The sequence below is a fragment of the Amphiura filiformis genome, chromosome 9 (genome assembly GCF_039555335.1).
Source record: "Amphiura filiformis chromosome 9, Afil_fr2py, whole genome shotgun sequence".
Classification (NCBI taxonomy): domain Eukaryota; kingdom Metazoa; phylum Echinodermata; class Ophiuroidea; order Amphilepidida; family Amphiuridae; genus Amphiura; species Amphiura filiformis.
Genome location: NC_092636.1, coordinates 50,296,888 through 50,321,052, shown reverse-complemented (window position 1 = coordinate 50,321,052; position 24,165 = coordinate 50,296,888). Strand labels below are relative to the sequence as shown.

The 24,165-nt window shown below is 34.6% G+C and overlaps 1 protein-coding gene across 1 annotated transcript in view; it reads left to right on the top strand.

The window, feature by feature from the left end:
* LOC140160127 (uncharacterized) overlaps positions 1-17,284 on the top strand; it is a 75,723-nt gene extending 58,439 nt beyond the window's left edge. Inside the window, exons 41-51 of the mRNA XM_072183405.1 lie at positions 1,363-1,509; positions 3,150-3,364; positions 8,359-8,551; positions 9,744-9,824; positions 11,107-11,159; positions 11,648-11,782; positions 12,450-12,586; positions 14,600-14,862; positions 15,795-15,872; positions 16,488-16,635; positions 17,130-17,284. Coding sequence (XP_072039506.1) covers positions 1,363-1,509; positions 3,150-3,364; positions 8,359-8,551; positions 9,744-9,824; positions 11,107-11,159; positions 11,648-11,782; positions 12,450-12,586; positions 14,600-14,862; positions 15,795-15,872; positions 16,488-16,635; positions 17,130-17,263 — 1,584 coding nt within the window. The 3' untranslated portion in view covers positions 17,264-17,284. The remainder of the gene's footprint in view (positions 1-1,362; positions 1,510-3,149; positions 3,365-8,358; positions 8,552-9,743; positions 9,825-11,106; positions 11,160-11,647; positions 11,783-12,449; positions 12,587-14,599; positions 14,863-15,794; positions 15,873-16,487; positions 16,636-17,129) is intronic.
* The last annotated feature ends 6,881 nt before the right edge of the window (positions 17,285-24,165 follow it).

Genomic DNA, 24,165 nt, shown 5'->3' with positions numbered 1-24,165 from the left:
ATAGTCATAGTGAACATTTGTATTTCTGTCATCGTATGTACCTGAACATTTATTTGAGCTAGCTTTTTATGTATTGCTTTTGTTTCAGTTGTTGACAAGATTGTTTATGCTGACACCCCTTATGGAAGACATGACCATAATCTCCCACATAGGGTGTGTGATTTCAACCATTCAAGTAACCCCATTTGAAATTCACACTCCCTGTGTGAAAGAGTAAGGTCATGTCTACCATAGGGGGTGTATGGATTTCAACAAGAATAACCCAATATACAAAGTGATATATTGTACTGTGATTTGTTGTTATTTTGTTGTTGCTAGGTAACAATATGCCTGATGTATATATGCCTTTTTGTTTTCATCTAGCTTTCCACATGCAATAACATGCTGATATTTGTTCAATGCTGCTTGATAGTGATTGGTGGATGGTGCCATTGGGCTATTCTAGTTGAAATCCATACACCCTGTTGAAGACATGGCCTAAATTTACCACACAGTGAGTGTGAATTTCAAATGGGGTTATCTGAATGGGTGACTCCATTTGAAATCTACACTCCCTGTGTGGGAGATTAATGTTATGTCTTCCATAGGGGTGTATGAATTTCAACTAGAATACCACATTCTGTGCAAATGTGTAATATTGAAGTAGTTAATTGTGAAGCATTAAATGTTTCTTTATTCAAGTGTTTTTCCGCAACGACTATGAACAGTTTTTGGTAGTGATTGTTTCAGTATTTACATTCAAAATCTTACTCAATGGACCAGACCAGCAGAACTCAAGACTTGATCAGTTCCATGTTTATGTCACTCATGGATGGTGATGGTGATAAAGTCTACCCAAGAAGTTATGTAGAATCTAAATTTTCCTGGTCTAATTTCTTTGATCTGATTGGATCTGTAGATACACATACTTTAAGGAAGACTCCTCAAGCCATGAATAATTTGTAGGCTCATTTTGGTTAGAATATCAGTAAATAAAACACCTAGCAATTGTTACATTAAATGTTATGACATTTGATAGACTTGATATTAAAAAAAATAAAAACAATACTTGTTATAAACATGCATGTGCATTACAAAGTCAGACAGAACTTCTTGGATATATTTGATACAGTATCGCTTAAAACTATCAAACTATAGAACATGTACCACAATGCAGCCATGGCAGAAAAAAAAGGGGAATGTGGAATTCCTAGATTCTATGCATCATGATTCATTTGTTTTTAGAATCTCTGCTCCAGTAACATGTAAGTGAAAAAGTTTTTCTGTCTGATTTTGCCAGCATATGCTTCATACTTTGTTGCTCAATGTATAAATTAACATATAACTGGAATATTATATGGTTGTTTGTTTTGTTGTTGTTAGAAACCATGGCAAGAAAGACAGGAATGGCCTAAAGAGGCTGCAGAGGTGTACTACTTAATTGGAATGTGCCACATGGAAATCCCCAATCATCTTAAGGCGTATGAAGCATTCAATGATGCTATAAGAATCAATGCACACTACCCAGAGGTAACATACAATGTGTGTCTAACCCTAGTAGAGGGAGGGCTCTCTTGCCTGTAATTGAGTGGGTGCCAAAATATGTGCTCAATACAGCATGTTCAGCAGGGGCGTAGCAAGCGGGAGGGGACAGAATGGACGAAGTCCATGGGCCCGAGGGTTCAGGGGCCCCAAGAAAAAAAGAAAATGAAATAAGCGCTGATTAAGGAGATGCTAAAAGACAGGGCCGAATTTATCTGGGCTCTGCCAAAATTTGGAGGCCCCAAACTCAGCGTGAAGATGGCATGTGAACGCAAGAGGCAAGTTTGGTTTACATATCGGGGGCCTTCTATAAGATCAACAGTGGTGGCAGAAGCATAATTTGCAAATTAGATGGAGATAAGCATATTTTATTCCGATCTTACTAGAACATTTGCGCGTGAAATAAATTTTTAATTTCAGACCATTTTAGCCCAAAATGAAGGTGAACTTTGCTATGAGAAAGGCTAGTATGATATGCGCGAAGCACGCAAAATTTTGCAATTTTTTCATATTTAGTCCAAAACATGCTGTTGTCGGGCTAAGAAGTACATGCACAGGGCAATTTTGGGGGCCCTCTTTTGCTATGAGAAAGGCTAGTATGATATGCGCGAAGCACGCAAAATTTTGCAATTTTTTCATATTTAGTCCAAAACATGCTGTTGTCGGGCTAAGAAGAACATACACAGGGCAATTTTGGGGGCCCTCTGGCCCAATGGTAAATCTGACCATGCTAAAAGGGCCCTGCATTGTTTCTTGTTCATGGGCCCCCGAGGTTCTTGCTACGCCCCTGATGTTCAGAAAGTGACATTTTGCGGGAAAAAATGCTGGAAATGATCTCTTTGCAGGCCTCCAGGCCTCAATGATTAACTTGGATTTTCTGCCACTTGTGCAGAATGGGAATTTTAAAAGTGATCACTTTCTAATTATTTCATCATGTTTGACAGATACAAGTGTGATCAAATTATTTTACCAAACGTTCTGACATACATAACTACAAGACACGATATGTAAATGACCTAAATCTAACCAAAAATAAGAAAGTCTTTTCTGATCATGCCATACGTACAAGAGGTCCCATTCTTTGGAATTCTTTAGATAAAAATCTGAAAGCTTCAAAATCTGTTAAACATTTCCGTAATCAATTCAAAGCAAAACTGATCTCTAATTATAATTAATCTTTTCCATGAGCACCCCCCCCCCTCCCTTACCTTGTCTTTTGGCTATGTTATGTGATTTAGATTTATTTTGTTAATTTCATTTGATTTCAGGGAAAGGCTAACTTTCAGACCTTTTTGGTCTTCCAGCCTTTTCCTCCATATGTACCGTGTTTATATATTTTTTTATGTAATGTCTTTGATTTTTATGGAAATAAAATATGAATATGAATATAATATGAATATGAATATAATATGGTACATTTACAGGTTTTTTATAAGGTTTTCAGCGAATTGGACACCTTTCCTGGATTTTCAATCAAAAGTTATATTTTTAAGGCTATCTGGAGTCATCAGTCACCTGAGTATTTATTCATTTTGAGGTCTTTTACATTGAATTAAATAACCAGAAACAGACATACTTTTCGATTAATTTTAAGCATTCATCATCTTGTTATTATTTCTGATATTTAGGCTTTCTACCAGCGCGGCCTGACACGGATGAAGCTACGACAAGCAAAGGGCATCGTAGATTTCAACAGAGCTCTTGCGTTAAATCCCAAGCTATTCCAAGCCTACTTGAGTCGTGCTGCTTACTATGGAATGAGAGGGCGCTACTCAAAAGCAATTGTGAACTGCAATGAGGCGATTAGATTGCAGCCAAGAAGCGTGAGAGCATATCTGTACAGGTGAGTGAGGTAGAAAGACAATTGACTAAAAGTGATGCCAATTCATTCATTCATTCATTCATTCATTTATTTATTTCCACAATTCACATATAAATACAAAATACGCATTAAAATACCATCAAAGAATCATGGAGGAGATGGCCGAAAGGCCAGTAAGGCCAGAGGTAGCCATCCCTTTAACAGAAAAGTTACCAAACAGAAAATTCAACAGCAAATAATAAAAATTAAAAACAACAAACAAACAAACAAGAAACAAAAAAACTACAATGCTCGTCAATTAATCATATTTTGAAATTAAGTGTCTTTTGTACACGTTCGGAAATGTTTCACTGAATAAGACGCTCTTAAAGATTTTTGCAATGAGTTCCATAATATAGGACCAGCTGTACGGACAGCGTGATCGGTGAAAACCCTGCTATTTTTAGTCAAGTTATAGTTATTAGCGTTTCTTGTTTGGTAATCATGAATATTAGATCGTAGGGTAAATAAACTGTCAAATAAGCTCGGTAATTCATTAATACTGTACTTATACATAAAAACTCCCAATTCTAATTTATAGGTGTCATTGTTTGCTAAAATGTTATATTTGGCAAACAAGGGGCTATATGACTTCTGTAATGACTACTGGCACCTGTCCGTGTCGCCAATTTTTGGAGTTTCACACTTTTATCCAAATATGTTTTACATGTGTTTCCCCAAATTAATATTCCATAGTTCAAATAAGGTTGAATAAAGGTACAATATAGAGTATAAAGAATGCGATCTGGTACAAAGAATTTGAGTTTGTTCATTACACCAATATTCCTTGAAATAGTTTTTGCTATACAGTTAATATGACACCTCCATGTTAAGTTTTCGTCTATGAGTACTCCCAGGAATTTGGTATTATCTACCCTTTCTAGAACGATTTCGTCTAAAATTATCTTAACATCTACATTACAGACAGTTATTGTTGAATCAATATTTATCCAATTCTTGGACGTCATATGTGGTGTTCCCAGAATCATATAATTGGTTTTACTGGCATTTACTGATAATTTGTTTGCTCTGAACCAATTACTGACTTCCTTTAGTTCATTGTTAATTAACCAAAATTTGCTTCTTATATCTTTATGCGAGTATAGTATTGTGGTGTCGTCTGCAAACAGAATAAAGCTAAGTACGTTAGATGTGTTAACAATATCGTTTATATAAAGTATAAATAGTAGAGGTCCCAATATGGAACCTTGAGGGACACCGCATATGATATCTTTCATTTTGGATTCACACGAGTTATAATATACATATTGTTTCCTGTTACTTAAGTAATTCCTAAACCAGTCCAGTACAATGCCTCGGAATCCGTAGTGTTCTAATTTGTGGGCTAATATGTTATGGTCTATAGTATCAAAAGCCTTTGAAAGGTCTAAAAATACTCCAATAGTAGTTTCATCTTTTTCTACCGCATTATTAATTTTATCCACTAAATGTATAATGGCCATATAAGTAGAGTGATTGCTGCGGAAGCCAAATTGATTATCATTAAGTATTTTATGACTGTCAATATAAGCAATACATCTATTAAAACCAATCTTTCAAGTATCTTTGAAAAACAAGGCAATACCGATACTGGGCGATAATTCAAAACACTTCAGCGTCTTCTTTTTTGTAGATTGGTATTACCTTTGCTACTTTTAATTTTTGAGGACAATACCTGTTGTGATAGAAAGATTGAAAATTGAGGCAAGTGGCTTTACAATTTCGTTTGCTACCCTTTTGATAATGAAGTTTCCAATATTATCGCAACCATCACTTTTATTCTGATTGAATTTATCTATGATTTTAATAATTTCTGGTTCTATAATAGGTTTCATATACATGCTACTAGATACGGGATTATCTAGATAATCAAAATAGTCTTTTCCCGATTTATGAATATTTGCTGCAAGTTTCGACCTATGTTCACAAAATATTTATTAAAATGATCACATATTTCTTGGGGATCTAAAATAGTAGCAGTATTGTCATTATTGTCCGTCTTAAATTTATTTTTAGTTTGCTGATTTTTACCACGTCCAATAATACTATTAATTGTTTTCCACGTCTGTTTCATATTATTTTTTGCCCGTTCAAAATAAAAAAAAAAATAGTTTCTTTTAGATTTGCGTATCAAACCATGCAGTTTATTCCTATAGGTTTTAAATTTTTGGAGGCATTCCGTATTTGGATTCTGCAAATACTGTTTATATAAAGAATTTTTCATATTTATACAACGTAAAAGCCCTTTAGTTATCCACGGTGATCTTGGGTCTTTTTTTCTTTTACTTGAACATTTCTTCAATGGTACACATTCATCATATACATTGTTAAATATTTCAATAAACTTGTTATAATCATCATCTGCATTAACATTATCAAGACATTCTTGCCATTTAACATTAGCCAATTTGTTCTTTAACTTATTAATATTGTAGTTATTGTGTACTCTTTTGTATGTTGCCTTTTTACACGGAATATCTGATACATCTAGATTTGTAGACAAGATAGTAGGGAAATGGTCACTTATATCAGTAACTAAAATAGCAGATTGTACAATATTTTCATTATTCGTTAATATGTTATCGATTAATGTAGCAGATGTTTCTGTTATTCTGGTCGGTTTGTAAATAGTTGGCATTAAGGAATAAGAGTAAATTAAATCTAAGTAGTCATGAATAGGTTTTTCATTTTCCACTTTCAGGAGATCTATATTGAAGTCACCCATAACGTAGGCTAACTTTTTTTCAGTGTTTATTTTTTGAAAGACAGGGTCTATATCTAATATAAATTAGTTTATCGCTGTATGAGCTCTGTACACCACACCAACAATAATATTGCGACTTTTTACATTTTCTATTTCAATGAAACATGACTCATAATTTGATGTTGCCTTACTCAAATCTTTACGTAGCTTATAAGTAAGTTTGTCGGAAATGTACATACCTGCGCCACCTTTCTCTTTTCCGACTCTATTAGTATATTCAAAATTATATCCAGGGATTTTGTAAAAGTCATGTGGTTCATCTTTCAAGTGTGTTTCAGAAATGCCTATAATGGTGAAATCATGGTTAACAGATTTAACACATTCATTCATTTTATCGAAATTTTTAGACATGCTTCTAATATTAATGTTCATAAAATTTAATTTGCCCTCCTTAAGGAATGAACATTGACTAGGTGTGGTATAATTACATTCATGATTACAACTAACATTAGCAACATCATCTTTGTCTCTAGAACTACTTCCAAATCGCAATGGATTAAAAATCATATCATCATATTTCTTAAGGTCTATATTTGGAATATGTGTTTCATTAATGAGTTGAGATATATCTGTGTTATTATCATCATCAATACTAGTATTTTCTTCTACCAATTGAATACATTTATTACATGTCCATTCATTACATTTCAGGCGTCAATTTCATTCGGTTTTAGATTAGTACATTTTTTGTGAACAAATCCCTTGCAATTTCTACATGTTATATTTTTATGACAATCTTTTACTATTTTTGAGCACGAAACACAGATATCTTTACATACAACAGACATACAATTATATAAATATCAATAATCTAAAAAACAAACACCTGAATTTATGACATACAAGCAAGAGCATTAGAAATCCCTTTGGATTACACAACAAAGATGTTGAAGAAAAGACACAATTCTGTGCATCCTTATGCAGCATGTTGTCAATGCTTTACAAATTAAGAACTTTAGAAGGGTTATTGTTAATTGTGTTAAGCCTCCCCCCCCCCAAAAAAGAAAAAAAATCTTGAATAATTTGGTTACCACCTTTGATGTTGATGAAACTTTCATTTTCATGTGTAAATTACATGGTCATATTATCATTTTAGCCAAGGTAAGTGGCTTAACATGTAATTGGAATAACTACATGTAGTTTGAAAAAGTTACATATTCATGTTTTTATAATGTGAAGGCAGTTAGTTTTAAAAAATAAATAAATAATGCAAGCATTATTTTATATTGCACCTTTAGAACAGTATATATTCAAACAGATATCATAGTGCTTTACATTTATTCTGCTGATATCATGGTGCTTTACATTTATTCTGCTGATATCATAGTGCTTTACATTTATTCTGCTGATATCATAGTGCTTTACATTTATTCTGCTGATATCATAGTGCTTTACATTTATTCTGCTGATATCATAGTGCTTTACATTTATTCTGCTGATATCATAGTGCTTTACATTTATTCTGCTGATATCATAGTGCTTTACATTTATTCTGCTGATATCATAGTGCTTTACATTTATTCTGCTGATATCATAGTGCTTTACATTTATTCTGCTGATATCATAGTGCTTTACATTTATTCTGCTGATATCATAGTGCTTTACATTTATTCTGCTGATATCATAGTGCTTTACATTTATTCTGCTGATATCATAGTGCTTTACATTTATTCTGCTGATATCATAGTGCTTTACATTTATTCTGCTGATATCATAGTGCTTTACATTTATTCTGCTGATATCATAGTGCTTTACATTTATTCTGCTGATATCATAGTGCTTTACATATATTCTGCTGATATCATAGTGCTTTACATTTATTCTGCTGATATCATAGTGCTTTACATTTATTCTGCTGATATCATAGTGCTTTACATTTATTCTGCTGATATAGTGCTTTACATTTATTCTGCTGATATCATAGTGCTTTACATTTATTCTGCTGCCACTAGGATAATTGCTCCACTTAGCTGCCAACAATATTAACAGCACTGGATGACTCCCCACTAACAGTTCCCCATTGTACACCTGAGTGGAGTGGAACAAGCAAGATAATAAAGTATCTTACTCAATGACACAACATGACGTCCCTAGCAGGATTCAAACTTACAACCTTGTGATCATGAACCGAAAGCCCTAACGGTTAAGCCACTGTGCTACTTAAAATTCTAGTTAATTTTGCTCTTTTCATGCTGTGTTTTTATAATTGCAGGGGAGCTTTGAAGTATTACATCCAAGCCTACAAGTTAGCCATCAAAGATCTCTGCACAGCCTTGGAAATCGACAACACATGCTCATTGGCATACTTCAACAGGGCTGTCTGCTATCATACTACAAAGGATTATAGGAAAGCACTGAGGGATTATGGGATAGTTCTCATGTTAGGAGAAGAAAATGCACTCAAGGTTAGCATACTCTACATAATTGAAGTGACTGTTTGTGGATTCTGGCTGATTAAGAAGAATGTTTTGATTTTTTCCCCATGAGCTTATTTGCATATTGCATATTATTTGTATTTACAAACCTTTTGTTATATACACACCTTTGTGTGGGGACCACCTTAATTACGAACCGTGTAATTCTAGTTTCCCCTGCAAATAGCAATGGTGAAATCATGTAGTTATTTATAAATAAATAAACATTCAGCTAATCCATGTAAAGTCCACACTACCCCTGTGGAAGATTTTGGAAATATCTCCCACAGGGGGAGTATGAATTTCAAATGGACTTAACACATTAACAAACATTAATTTGAAACTCAACCCTCCCTGTTTGAAAGGTTCAGGTTGAATCTTTCTCAGAAGATATATGAAATTCAAATGGAGCTGCCCAATTCATTCAATTTGAAATTCATACTCCCCTTCAAGATATTTCCAACAAAAATATTCCACAGGGGTGGTGTGGATTTTAAATGGAATAGCTCAATGGATCAAGGTGGTGCAAATAAAATGGTGCAGGATTAAGGAAGTGATCTAATTTTAGGTGTATTGAGGATAACTGAATACCCAGAGAAACCTTTGGAAAAGACGACATATCTATGGATTTATTTTTGTGGCTCTTGCATATAAATGCATAGAGCATTGTATGTTCAATGCTTATCTTTATTCAATACATGTTTTGGCCTGCTTCAAGCCATAATGTATGGTCTTTTGATATGAAATTGTTTAATATTTTGTTAACCTGATTGTTTTGGCATATTTGGAATGTTTACACATGTCCCAAGTAACTTACTCCAAAATGGAATCTGCCAAATTTGTTGTATTTGTAACACAACAGATCCATTTTGAATTAATGTCGCAATGACAACATCAGTCACCCATGGAGCTCTACAACGGCCAGTGTTTTTTATTTTTAAATTTTACCTCAATATTTCATCTTCCAATGGACAGAAATCCTTCCTGACAGTTATTACAAATTTTATTCAACATATTTGGTAGAATAACAAAATTAAAAATTGTTGGAAATCATACATGGTGGCGTTCAAATCACAACATATGAAAACATGGTGCAATGGTGTACTTTCAGGTCTTATTATCTAGCTGTTATGTTATAGTATAGCTTGTATAATATATAGCTATCACATTATTCTCATTGTAGGTGTTGATTAACCGAGGTCTGATGTACTTTGCCCAGAAAGATTATCGCAATGCTAAACAAGACTTTAGCCAAGCAGCCAAGGTATAGTATAATAGCATTTTAGCATTTATCAGGCACAACAATCAAATGCTGATATGAGTCAAATCAGTGCTTTCTGTTTTTTGAGAGAAATAGCTTAAAGGCTTTCAGGCTTAGAGGCTTTCAGAATCTTTTAAAGAATTAAACAAATACTGCTATTGATTTTGATTTCAACTTTTGAGCCAGGCACAAGGAAATAATTTCTATCTCAGAATATTCAGATGGTACTCCATCTTTAAATTCTGAGGTAAGAATCATTTCCTTGTGTTTGGATCAAAAGTTTATGATTTATACCAACACAGATGAACTTTAAAAATAAATATGTGACATGATCAAGGGGAATGAGTCACATGTCAGCAATTTTCAATTAGAAGTTTTTTGCATCATTTCCTGGCAGTTTATGAATAATACATTTTGATTAAACCCCATTAAAATCAAACATCTGGTTAGAGAGTTATGGACAATTGTGACTGGACACTACGAATCGGCCGTTAACTCGGCCCCTGGTCAATTTTGTTTTATTTCGTGTTTAGAATATATATATCATAAGCTTTAAAATAGTATATCATTTGACTTCAAACGATATCCAGAAGCGGGGTTATGGTTTGTTGAACTCTGCTCCTTCAACAAAATGGTACCCTTTTCGGTTCTATATGTGTCTCTTTTTCCACTTTGCTGGTAATAAATTCATAATTTGCGGTCATTTCAAATCATCCCCGAGTCAACGAGGTACAGGAATGTCCTCTCATTGTTTATTGTTGGTTATACATACCCAGCCAAAATACAATGCAATTGTAACGCATTACTTGAACAGGATTTAGCCAAATCAAACAAAGACTAGAACTATTTAATGATTTTATATGTAAAAGATTATTATCCTCTTCAGCAATAGGATTATTGATTGGTTTAAACGCTATCAAATGAGAAACATGTCGCGCCTAATTGAGACACCTATGAATACAACTTGCGGCACATTTTGCAGTGTATCTCAGAATACAATTTGCCGAGTTTACGGCTCATTCGTAGTGTCCACTCACAATTTATCAATGGCTGAAAACAACGTAAAACAAAAGAATTTGAACACTGTTTTTGCGAATAACTCAAAAACAATATTAGCGACATCCAACTCATTCCCCTTGATCATGTCATATATTAGTATATACAGATACAAGGAACTTTCATGATTAATAATTTAGGTAACATATTTAGATAAACATGCATACTGTTGTATGTTGATGCAACATCGCAAAGTTTTAAAATTGATGCATATTTTGTCATTTATCAGGAGGACCCTAGAGACCCAAAGATTCGACACACACTGGGTTTGTGCTGCCACAAGTAAGTTATAAAGACTTCCAATGGGCAATTCCAGTTGAAATTCATACACCCCTTATGGAAGACATGACCTTAATCTCCCACACAGGGAGTGTGTATTTCAAATGGATTCACTCATTCAGGTAACTTCATTTGAAATCCACACTCCCTGTGTGGAAGATTAAGGTCATGTATTCCATAGGGGGTGTGTGGATTTCAACTGGAGTAGCCCAATGTACCCGTGTCTTGACACGCCTTTGTGGCATGTGTCAAATAGCAAACATAGGTCAAGACTTGGACACAACTGTGCACAATCATTCCATCTGGTGCTGAGTCTCAAGCAAAATTTGCCTGTAAATTTTACAGTCATCAGCCCAGATGACTTGAGGGCATCAGTCTAGGCACTCACAACTTTCTTGCATTCTGCAAAGCTCTGATTTCAGGTGATTTGCAAGAGAATTCTGTTAATCCATTATGTTATTATGTTGCATATTTAACTGCTTTCTCTGTAGATTAAACCAATTGGAAGACTCTGTCCTAGTGTTCACCAGAGCATTAGAAAACAACCCGTTCTTCCTGGATGCTTACATAAGTCGAGGCAATGCATTCATGGATTATGGACATCAGCTCACCAATCTCTTGGCAAGGTAAGGTTTAAATTCGGCAAAGGGCACTGGTGTATTGAATGTCTGAATATTAAAATTGGGACAACAAAAGCCTCAATATGGGTAATAATATTAATAATTCAGAGTATGAAATTAAAGTGTTAAAGTCATAGACTAATACAGACTATTTTCCAACAGTCAAGTTCCTGTATATTCATGAGGGTCGATTGTTCGATTGTGCCATGTCTAACAATCACGCTAGCTTTGTGTGCCGTAGCATATATGTGATAGATCGTTGTGTGTCTTTGCATTTATATATGCAAAAGACCATAAAATATGCGGTACATGTGTAGCAGTTTTGCCTGGCGCATTTCATGGAATGATCGGCCGTCACTATTGGGTGATGCTGATACTTTGACTGTTTGGAGTTTGTCTGTATCCCTTTAGTCCATGATTAAAGTACTCATAAAAAACATGGGTTCCTATGAAGGTCACATGGCTGGATAACAGAGATATACCGTATATCAAATTGTCTGGATAAGGGAGGTTGGACTGATCATTAGTGACCTTGGGAGAATAACTATGAGTGGAAACAAGTCTTACGATAATTATTAAAAGGATTGTCACAATCAATCATTAACGCAGGTTAATGGCGATCTTGTTTATACTTTCTAATATTGTCATCTTGTATCATTTCCATGAATTCTAGGCGAGATTATGAGAGAGCATTACACCTGGATCCGATGTGTCTTCCAGCACGTGTTAACTTGGCGTATAATATGCAAGTATGTGGTAAACATCAGCAAGCATGGGAGCAATTCACTGCATGTCTCAACATTAATTCAAGTAAGTTGCATCTGCATTGTATAGTGGTATACATGAACACATTAACCAAACATAGAAACAAAAATTCCAGAAAGAAACATGAAGTAGAGAAAATCACACAATATAAGATATTCTTCTATTGAAACTATAATTGTCTGCTATTAAGGGCTGGGGTATGAACGTTTGGACAGTATTTATTTTGGGACATTAGAGCACATCAGACATATCGAATAGCATTCTGAATACGAAGAATGTCATTCTGATATCAAATATTTTTATTTTTTGAAATTCGCAATTTAATACACATTTTATGGCAAATCATTAAAAATTGATATTTTTGATATTTAACAGTACCTGAAGTAAACTTTATAAATCTGATGATTTATACTTAAAGTGTATGTAGGTGGGATAAAAAAGCCGACGATCAATTGAAAATTTTGACCTTTCGTATTGAAGATATGGATTTTTTTCCCAAAACACCAAACAAAAATAAGGTCTTTTTGGGAAAAAATCCATATCTTCAAAATGAAAGGTCAAAATTTTCAATTGACCGTCGGCTTTTCCTCCCTGCTACATACACTTTAAGAATATATCATTAGATTTATATAATTTACTTCGAGGACTGCTATATATCAATAATTTGAAAAATATCAAATTTTTATAATTTGTCATAAAATTTGTATTATATTGTGATTTTCACAAAATGAAAATTATTTGATATCAAAGAGACATGCTTCGTATTCAGAATGCAATTCGATAGTTCTGAGGTGCCCTCATGTCCCACAAAAAATACTGTCGAAAGGCAATAAACGCTCATTTTAGATCCCTTAAGGTTTAAACAGTCATTCAACACAAAAATAATTGAGACTAACTTGAATATTTCGACTTGAAGACACACATCCTCATCAGGAGAACTCCACAGAGATGTTGTAAAGGTGTTGACTTCACCATTGACCTGATGTTAGTCTCCATTATTTTTGTGTTGAATAACTGATTAAACCTTAATTGCCATTTTAACTATCAACACATATGAACATTCACTCAACTATAGGCCTAATTGTGTGATTATTATTGCTGATTGTATTTAAGCAGATAGCCTAATAAGTAAGTCCCAAGACTCTGGTGCATGAGTACATAGCTGTACGAGTTCGGGCATCACATAGTGTCAGAATTCTGTTCTTGTGGAAAAATTGTGCTAGCTTGAAATTCCCAGGGACAAGGAAATTACTGCTACTTGTCATGGTATACCCGTATGAGAATCAAAGAGCTGATACGGGCTGCAATGATTATTTATATGTAGGCTGAATAGGGTTCTGAGCCTGTATAGCATTATGTCCTTGAATAGTGCTTAATGGATTATAAGATGTATCTTGGGCTTAAGGCCCCGGTGCTTAATCTCGCTGATTACCTCTGCGTCGTCTCGGAGCATTTCGATGGCTCTCCTGCGGCTTGCAGCAAGCCGCAGTATGCCGACGAATGAATATAGTGTAGCCATATCCCTGGTTGCGAAATCGCGAGCAGTTATGGGCATCGAGTTCGCAACATCTTGCCATCTTCTTGCTCTGCGGTTTGCCATTCATTACTCAAAACCTTGATATTAATGTTTATTTTAGTACTTACTTGAGTTTACTCACCATGAGCAATTTGCGGATCAGTCGATATAATCCGGCAAAGAATCAACGCACTCAAGGACACTAATTTGTAAGGGTATTGTTGTCAAGTGTTATAAGCGGTTAAGAAATGTAGCAGTTGGGCCGATCAAGCCGATGAACGGGTGACTGAACATGGCTTTTCATCGGTCAGACACACATTTTGTTAGTGCATATCGCAACAGTATTTTATTTCTCAGCATAGGCGCATCGGCGTGGGTCTGCGGCTTGGGTTTCGGGCACGCCGCAGAGTTAATCGGCGAGATTAAGCACCCAGGCCTAAGTGGGCAGTGACTTTCTGCAGAAGCACAACAATCTTATGTAATTGTGCTATATAAAATGAGTTTTCTTTTTAAAATAATTTGATTTATATTCAACCTTGTAGACTACCATCCTGCTTTGGAAGGAAGAGCCATCGTATGCCTCCAAATGAGTGACACCTTTGCAGCATTCCTAGACCTCAATAAAGCCATCAAATTATCAGCATCAGCAGAGCTGCTCACCAATCGTGGTGTTGTGAATCAGTTTATGCAGGACCATAATAATGCTATGAAGGATTACCAGGCAGCCATCAAGAGAGATCCTACATATGCACTGGCATATTTCAATGCAGCTAATGTCTACTTTCATAACAGACAGTTTAGGCAGGTCAGTATATCATCACTTAGATATACAATCGGCTGTTCCAGTTGCAGTTCATACACCCACTATGAAAGACATTGCTTTAATGTTCTATCCAGGGGGTGTAGATTTTAAATGGAGTCACTAATTCAGGTAACCCCTCATTGAAATTTACACACCCTGTGAGGAAGCTTAAGGTCATGTCTTCCATAGGGGGTGTATGGATTTCAACTGGAATAGCCCAATAATAAGATTAAGCTTTCCATGTGCAATGATAGTGGATACAGATCTTGGAATAGTGGTTATCCTTCTTGGTCATTATATGTACATACTAATTTGTAACAGGCAGAATATGGATACATAGTCTATCATTGACAAGAAAATGAAAACAAATGAGATAATTACATACTGCAACCCACAGACTATTACAGACTATTCGCAACCAGTCAAAGTCCCTGTGTATACTGTGAATTCTCGCATATTCATGAGGGCCGATCGTTCGATTGTGCCGTGACTAACAATCACACCAGCGTTGCATGCAGTCGCGTTTACGTGAATGACCCTAAAAATATGCGGTACGTCCGTAGCAGTTTCGCCTGTTGCATTTCATGGAACAATCGGCCCTCATTATCGGGTGATGCTGAGACTTTGACTATTTGGAGTTGGTCTGTTATCTTTTTTCGTCCATGCTGCATCCACTTCCATTGCGAATGAAAAACGTAACTTTGATACTTGAGTTCTACATTTTCCATGTGCAATGCTCTGCTGATATTCAGATGGTTCTTAATGTAAAGTATAGTGAGATATGTCCTTGACGATGAAGTTATGGCACCAGGAGTTCACGGTTTAGCATGCGATCTCGCTACTTTACATTGGCCCTGATAGAAGAGAGCTTCTAGAATCTTATGTTATTGTCATGCCTATTGTAACAAATGAATGCATAATTCACTTTTTCACAGGCACATGAATATTACAGCAAAACATTGGATCACAATCCAAGAGATGAATCTGCCTGTCTCAACAGAGCCATTACAAAGGTAAATCAATCTTGCCTGGTTTGACCAGAACCAATCACAAGCTTTTGAAATCACCACCTTTTATTACCAAATTAATATTTATTTTGGATGAGCCTGATAGATTGGTAATTACCATAGGGGGAGGGTATTTTTGGAGCGAGGGGGGGGGGGGTAGCAATTTTGTCAGAGTAGCTTTTCTGTAAAAGTAGCTTTTCTGTAAAGTGTGCTGAGGCTTGTGGATCAACGTCTAGGCATTGTGTCTGTGTGTAGCACACTATAAATCATTCTTTTTTTTCCTTCTTCTTCTTCCTCTTATGGCAAAAAAATGTCACCAATTTTCTTGTGGTGCTCAAAGCTCAGAATTACTTAAATTTTGTTTTAAACCACCCCCAAAGTATACTTCTGGTCATAAGGATTCACACAAAAGTATCGCTTGACTTACCTGTGATAACTGATTCTCAAGTTACAAGCACAAAGGTTAAAATCAAATTCTGGGTTGTTTCATCAAATTAATTTCTTTTGTTACAGTAGCTAAAATATGCAGTGATTCTTTAATGGGCGCTAGAAACTCTTAATCCATATATTTGTATCATAATTTATTGTTAAAGCCAAACTTAATATTGTTGCATCATGTAGGTGTTGATGAGGGATGCTCGTGGTGCTTTAGAAGACTTCCAGCAGGCCATCAAGCTAAGTCCACTGTCAGCTCATGTGTATTTCAATAGGGGTAATCTCTACACATCATTACGACGATATGAACTAGCAGAGAAGGACTATTCACAGGGTAAGTTGCTAATTGATTGCAATATTTAAATTGAATACATAATATAGAATTGCAGATTCAAATATATAATTAATATATAATGTTTTGAGTTTTGCCACCTTTAATCCGCGTGGCAATCTCTGAAGGATTTAGACATACTCTCTAAACAGAAATTCATTGCAGTTCTTGTCAGTTATTTTTTCATACATTATTGAATTAAAAAATCGAAAGAAAGAAAGAAACAAAACGTAATAGAGAGTACATGTAGAAAGAAGAAGGAATGTTAATGAAAGAGAATGAGAGAGAAAGTGAGTGTGAGAGAGAAATGATGGGAGAGGGAGAGAGAGAGAGAGAGGATGGAAAGATAATGAAAATAAAAAGTATGAAATCATTTAATTAAAAACAAATTGAGAAAAACACACCATTCTGCATTACTACACTTTATAAAAGAAGTGAGAAGTAATCCACAGAAATAGAGACTATTTTCTTTCTTTTCTTGTCTTTGTAATGTGTAGCCTTGAAGCTTCAACCAGATGATCCTCTGGTGCATAAGAGGAGAGCTGAAGTAAGGGGGAAACTAGGACGTCATCAAGATGCCATCCTGGATTACAAGAGAGCTATTGAGATACAGAGCAAGAAACACCTGTAAAGAAGAACCCAGTGGCAGTGAGAAGGAAACACCTGTAAAGAAGAACCCATTGGCAGTGAGAAGGATGGGGTGGGGGGGGGTAACAAACTGTTGAATATACAGACACAAAAGCATGATATCACTGATGAGTGATAATTAACAGTTGACCCCAAATTTGTTGTCGAAGGTTGCTCATGAATTTAAAATGTGGAAAAAGGGTAGAGATCACTTTTTTTTCAAAAGCCCCAAAAAATTTGCTGGATTAGTCCTTAAATGTGCCAACATTTGATAATTTTGGGACTGAAACAAGCCAATTAAAGGAATGAAACACATCGCAGATTGTCCTGTCGTGTACCAATGACCTGTGATGTACCGATAGTCACAATTTGCTGGAGGGGGTGGGGTGGGGCTTCCCACTAGCTATTCCACTGGAAGAATTATATGAGTTGTAGAGGAAGAATCACTTGTGATGCTTTTCAATGGAATCCTGTAATAGAAAGGTATTTTCGACCAAGTTTTTACTTTGCAAAAATGCTGCCATAGTAGATTGATTTGTGCCTTGCCGTACTGACTAGACTTATTCTTCTCTTTTTTCCTCTTCTTTTAACATACCTCAATTTTTGAGTAATATCACTTTATGTGCACAGCTTTACCTATGCACGATCCTGGAACCTAGGATTGATTGCAGATATCATTCTTACCATGGGCAGATCCAGGTTTTTGAAGGGGGGGGCACTTAAATAAACAATTCCAGCACACGTTGCCTGATGCTTGTTTATGAAAAATCTAGTTATGATAAACTCTTATTCCATGTAACATTACCACTGGCCAAATTGACATAATGCTGTGGTTTGATATGGTCAAGCAGGTAAGAATTGATAATGGGTTTTCTTCTTTTTCAAGTTGGCGTCTGCAGCAGAAACTTTTACTGGAGTTATGAGGAAAATACAAGCTTCCTTCAGATGCCAAAATTTAATTATGGGATAAAGGGGAGGGTGTCAATCATCAGGTCACCCACTTTCAATGAATAATATTACATTTTGATTCTTTTCTTGGATCTGCTATATGGTGATCAAGAACATTTTTAGCTTGACCAAACTGTTGGGTACTTTTTTATATAATGCACATGATGGGATGTATTGGTGGACTTTTTTAAATATGTGACCAGCTCCACAAAACCCAGAACAAGTCGCCAGACATGTTTTTGAGTTATAAGGCCTTCAAAGATGACATTCCCATAAAAAAGAATCAAATTTTGTGATTCTCAATTTCATGATATTTGAATGTGGGACTAAGTGGACTTTCAAATCCTTGAAATAACTTATTAAAAAGAGGTTTATTTAATCAATAAATAAGAACTAGGATAATCCCTATTCAATCCTATGTAAGGCAGGGAACTAATTGGTCCATTACTCAGAATAGCAATTTGGCAAAAAATACCAAGGCATCTACAAAATGATCCATATCTCTAAAAGTTTTGATGCTATGTATATAATTTTGGTATCATTTTCAAGCTTATTGTCTGGTGGTTACATTTTTATTCAAATCATGAAATGTCAAAAAAGCGACTTGTTCCTGGTTTTGTCAGGGCGGGTCACATATGGGTGGGTGTTTATTAAAGAAAAATAGAAAAGTAGTAAATGAATAGCAGTAGAAAGTAAAGAGCTAGATTGTGTTTGAGGGATAGTCAGAAAATGAGCTTCATATATAGAAATGATACATAATCTTATAGTCAAGATATTCCGTCCATGTAATATGAATTGCCGTCCATATCACAACGTGTGTGTAATCTCTGTGGTACTCTTTGAGGAAAACAGAATAAATTGCAAAAAGCTTTTGTTATTTAATGAGGCAAATTACTAAAGGTTTAATCTGAGCCAATGTATGTGTGTTTGTTTTCTTTTTGAAAGAAGAAACTGATAATTAGTAAATAATTAGCAATAGAAATTAATATCAGATTAGTTAGCTTCATTTAACCTTCAAAAAATTTATGCAAGTATGTGGTAAACCGCCTGAAGTAGCCGTCTAGGCACAATAGGAATGAAACATGATCTTAATGATAGATAGGTTAATAAATGTGTATCACTTGTTGAGAGAGAAATTGTACTTGATAATACATGCACACTGAGATGTTGATGTGTCCAACGCATGAGCCCAGCAACGGGAGTGCATTAGATGCATTAACATGCAGCGCATTACCATGTCAAATCTCCCGAGCAATAAGGAATCTGCATATATTAACCTATTTCATACACAACAATAAATTTCTGCAATATCTGCTATTTTTTACAACAAACAAAATACTAAAAGTGACTTAAAATTTGACCAATATCAATTTTACAAACACATACCAACTGGTACAAGAATTTGTGCAACATGTGCAATTATATAATATTTATGCATTCAGGGTAAGTTTCTAACAGCTTTACTGATTGGCTATGTGGTTTTAAAAGTGTATGAAAGTTTATCAAGATATTACGTCTAAGTTGTGTGATGTGCCGTCCATACAAAGTGTGTGTTATCTGTGTTGTACTCAGATTGTCTATTCCAACAGAGAGATTTATATATAAGTTATATATAATATGTAGTAAAATTAATCAATTACAATATACTATTTATAATACGAAATTGTCATTTTTTTTCTTAATTGTGACATACATAGGCTTACCGTATTCATTCCATTAACTGTACAGGGCACTTAACAAAGTCATTTTGGGTGGGTGCTTATTTTTTATATTGTTTACATAATTGCATAATGTAAAAAAATGGCCCAAAATATTCATCCATCATCATCATCCGTGTGCTATATGTTTCAGACAATGATCCAGATTTGCATTGTAGCTAATAATATCAACCTGGTGGGTGCTTATAGGGGCATGGGCAGTTAATGGAATGAATATGATAATATTATATTTGGGAACTCCTTTTGTTAACTTCAGAATTTCATTGAGAGATAGTCATTATGGACTCTGATTTGCTAGATAGCTCTGATGAAAACAGAATTAAGTAAGAAAAATACCAATCTGAAAAGAATTCTGAATTATACAATGTCAATGTATACATGTAATATGTGACACGATCTGGTCCATGGGGGCCAAAGGCAGCAAATTTGAAATTGAGATAAAGGTAAAAATATGGAGTAAAAAACAATAAAATACATAAGAAAATAGAAATAATAAAACTTCATAACTTTAGAACCAAGTATGCTAGACCTTTGGAGTTTTCAGTAAATGATAGCCTATTGTATGTGTAATGTAATAATTACAGTAACTCAATTTTCAAAAAATGCCTCCTTTAACCCCCATGGACCAGATCGTGTCACATATTTGCTTTTGCTATTTTCTTTTTAAAAAAAAGTAATAATAATAATTAGTAAATGGATAACAATATAAAATAAAAGATTATGGATTGTATTTGAGGAGTATTTAGGAAATGAGCTTTATGTAGAAATGATACATTCTCTAATAGTTATTTTACAGATATTTTGTACAAATTATATGAAGTGCCGTCCCTTACAAAGTATCTTATATCTTGTACTGTAAACTTAAATAACCGTCCAACCGAGAGATTTATATTATTTTAAAAGTTGTATATAATGTATTTGTATTTAATGTACTATTGTGCATAGAGGAAGAAGATGTAAAATAAAATACAACTTGTGGATCTTAAAGTAATATAACATTTGTCTTTGTCATGGTTTATTGTCAAGATTTCAGACAGGTAAGGAAATCTAGAACAAAAATGGCAGGGTGTATAAATCAGAATAGCAGCCATTAATTTAGGGCTGAAGAATGTGAAGTTATTTAGGTTTTAAGGCAAGTCAGAGCGGTGCCTGAGTTAGCAGTGTTTGTGCTCAAATATTGAAAAAATAAAGCGCAAACTCATAGGGAAAGGTATGGGTTCAATAATTATGTGAGATCCCAAAACCCATTGTAATAGGTTTTATTTTCCCCCATGTGCATGATTTTTTTGGGGGGGATAGCAAAAATTTCTTACTTTGGCCTATTATCGCAATAACTTCAATACATATGGAAATATAAATGTGACCAATGGCTTCCTTTACTCATTTCCTGTAATATTAATGTCCTTGCAGAACTGTATTATTAAGCAAAATTACCAAATCTGGAAAAATATGTCCTGAAGGCCCCGACTGGCCTTAACAGGACCAACAATTCTGTATAACTTTGTTCATTATTTTGTAGCCATTTCACTGAAATATTCTTAATATTGTTATTAATACATTGATCTTATAGGAAATTATTCATGGAAGCAAATAGTCGCATTTATATAGGTCTTGCAGTTCTTGAGTTAAGGTCAATTATATATAGGTTTTGGGCATTTCCCCTCCCGAGAAAATTATGCATGTTCATGGAAATACATTGGACGAAATCTAAAATTGTATATTTATATACGTTAGAGCACATTCCGTTTGATTTACGTGTGAATTATACACGTATCGTACGGGCTTGCACAGTTCAATTTACGCAAATTCAAGAATTTGTTGGGAGCTAACTACAGGTCCCATGTTAAAATCAAATGTCACTATATCTAAAGAAATTCTCCAGTTGAGTTTTTTCTTTCATGGCATAGGCCTAGTGTTTCTAAATTAACCAGAAATAAAAGTTTCGTAACTTGAATTTCTCACAAACCTTTAGGCCTAACATTTGAAAACTTTGGCGAGAGACCTTCTAAAAACTTAAAGCCATAATGTGTGATTTGCTTTACAGCGACGCCCTCAATTTTACTCCGATTTCTACTTTTTGCATAATTTAATTGCCCAGTGGTATACTAAAATACCACGTAAAAGACTAAGCCTGAAGTGCTTTTATAACAGTAAAATTGAACTTTTTGTATTAAAACCAGTCGACCCGGTTTTATTCAAAGTTCAACGATCGAGTACTTGCTAACATGTACCGTAGATGTCAGCTTGTATGTACACACATCGAGCGCGATGCTCCGTGCAGTTACATGTAATATGATCGGCGAGCGTAGTATACGCATTGTAGGCGTTGGAATGAATCGCAATTTTATTCGGTACCTCATTCGTTTGGCTCGAAATTAAAAGGAGATAATGTGATCAGTGAAAACAAACATTTAAATAGGAATCTATTCTTTATGCAAATCACACATTATTTAAGAAACCACGGCACACAAATAAATAAAAAAACATGGAAAACTTTAGGTCATTTATAAAAAAGTATAATGAAATACGTAATGTTACTGAATTAATGGGACTTTAAAAATAGATGGAGTAAATATTTATATATTTGTTCTTTAATAGTTTTCAGATATATACACAATTCTGGTTTGCTGTTAGTTGTTATTTTACCGTGAGTATAGGCCTATCCGTATGAGCTAATTTATGAAAACACTTTTCGCAATTATTTGACATTAAAATATACAACGACATTAATATGAAAATTCGTCAAAATTACAATACACACCAGGAAATAACTCTAGAAATTACATTTTTATGCCTATAGCATATCCGTATGAGCTAATTTATGAAAACACTTTTCGCAATTATTTGACATTAAAATATACAACGACATAATATGAAAATTCTTCAAAATTAAAATACACACCAGGAAATAACTCTAGAAACTACATGTACATTATGAACTTAGGTACATTATTATATAATGTTCAGTGGCGTAGATTTTTTTTTTTTTTTTTGGGGGATCTCTATATAGGAAATCCAGCCCCTTTTGGCGACAGAATAAGTTTCATGGTACATATGCAAGCACAATTTGTACTTTTCAGACTGAAATGTCCAAATATGAGGTTATGATTTGGTAGAAACCCACATACAGGCGTCAACATGGGGGGGTGTAGGGGGTGTTATTGTATGGACCATATAGGGCATAACCCGTATCAAAATATTGGGAGGGTTCACATATCGTTTGCCAGATAAAAATACACTATGTACTTAACATATGACACATTTGAATGTTTTAGTTTATATCTTTTCTAGTAAATCATACATGATTTTGACAGTAAATTAATGCCAATTAAATTACTAATCATCAGCTTATGTGTCAAATAACTGATAAGCTTTATGTTAAGCTATTTATTGTAAATAAATTATAATATTTATTTGATATAAAAATTATAGGCTGTGTCAGTGATGTGATCACATTTAGGTAGGCCTACGTACATGTATATGCTGATATCATAACAATTTGGTTGTACATTAATTGAATGGTGTGCACCTTATGTGAACCAAATTAAATCAAAAGAATATTTTTGTACAATAACTATACAATTACATTGTACACTTTCAAGAGTTATAGCAAGATAGCGCAAGCTCAACTGCCATGACAGCAGATTGTATTATCACTATTGCTATTTGGTGAAAGTGTGCCACTTGCTAAAATATTAATCCCCACCAAATTTAAATTCAATCCGAAGTCGTCTAGTGGGTCCACCGGGAGCTCAAAGTTTCGACGCGATCTTTACAGCAAATGCCGCGATTTCACATAAGGCAGCCATTTATATTCCCATTACTTTACACAGTGAAATCATGGCTCCCGTATGGAATTTGTATTCTATTCATGCTTAAAAGTGTGGTAATGGAATATTTTATGGTTTTACATCATTTTCTAGTGATTGACAAGTGTTATACAATTACTACTGCATCAGAAATGAATAGCTGCCCTATACAAACATGTATATTTCCATTACTTTGACAGTGAAATCATGGCTCCTGCATGAATTTTTAGGCTTAACAGAGTAGCAATGGCTTCATATAATTTTTAGTGACTGACAAGTGTTGTACAATACTACTATTCTCATATATTGTAAATGAGACTATTCACCTTGTCCAAGTCGCCATGCAGTTTCATTAAAGTTGCAGTTTGCGTTTTCGCAGATTTGGCCGCTTTCTTCTGTCGTCTTCCACAGTCTGTAAGATAGCCTGATAA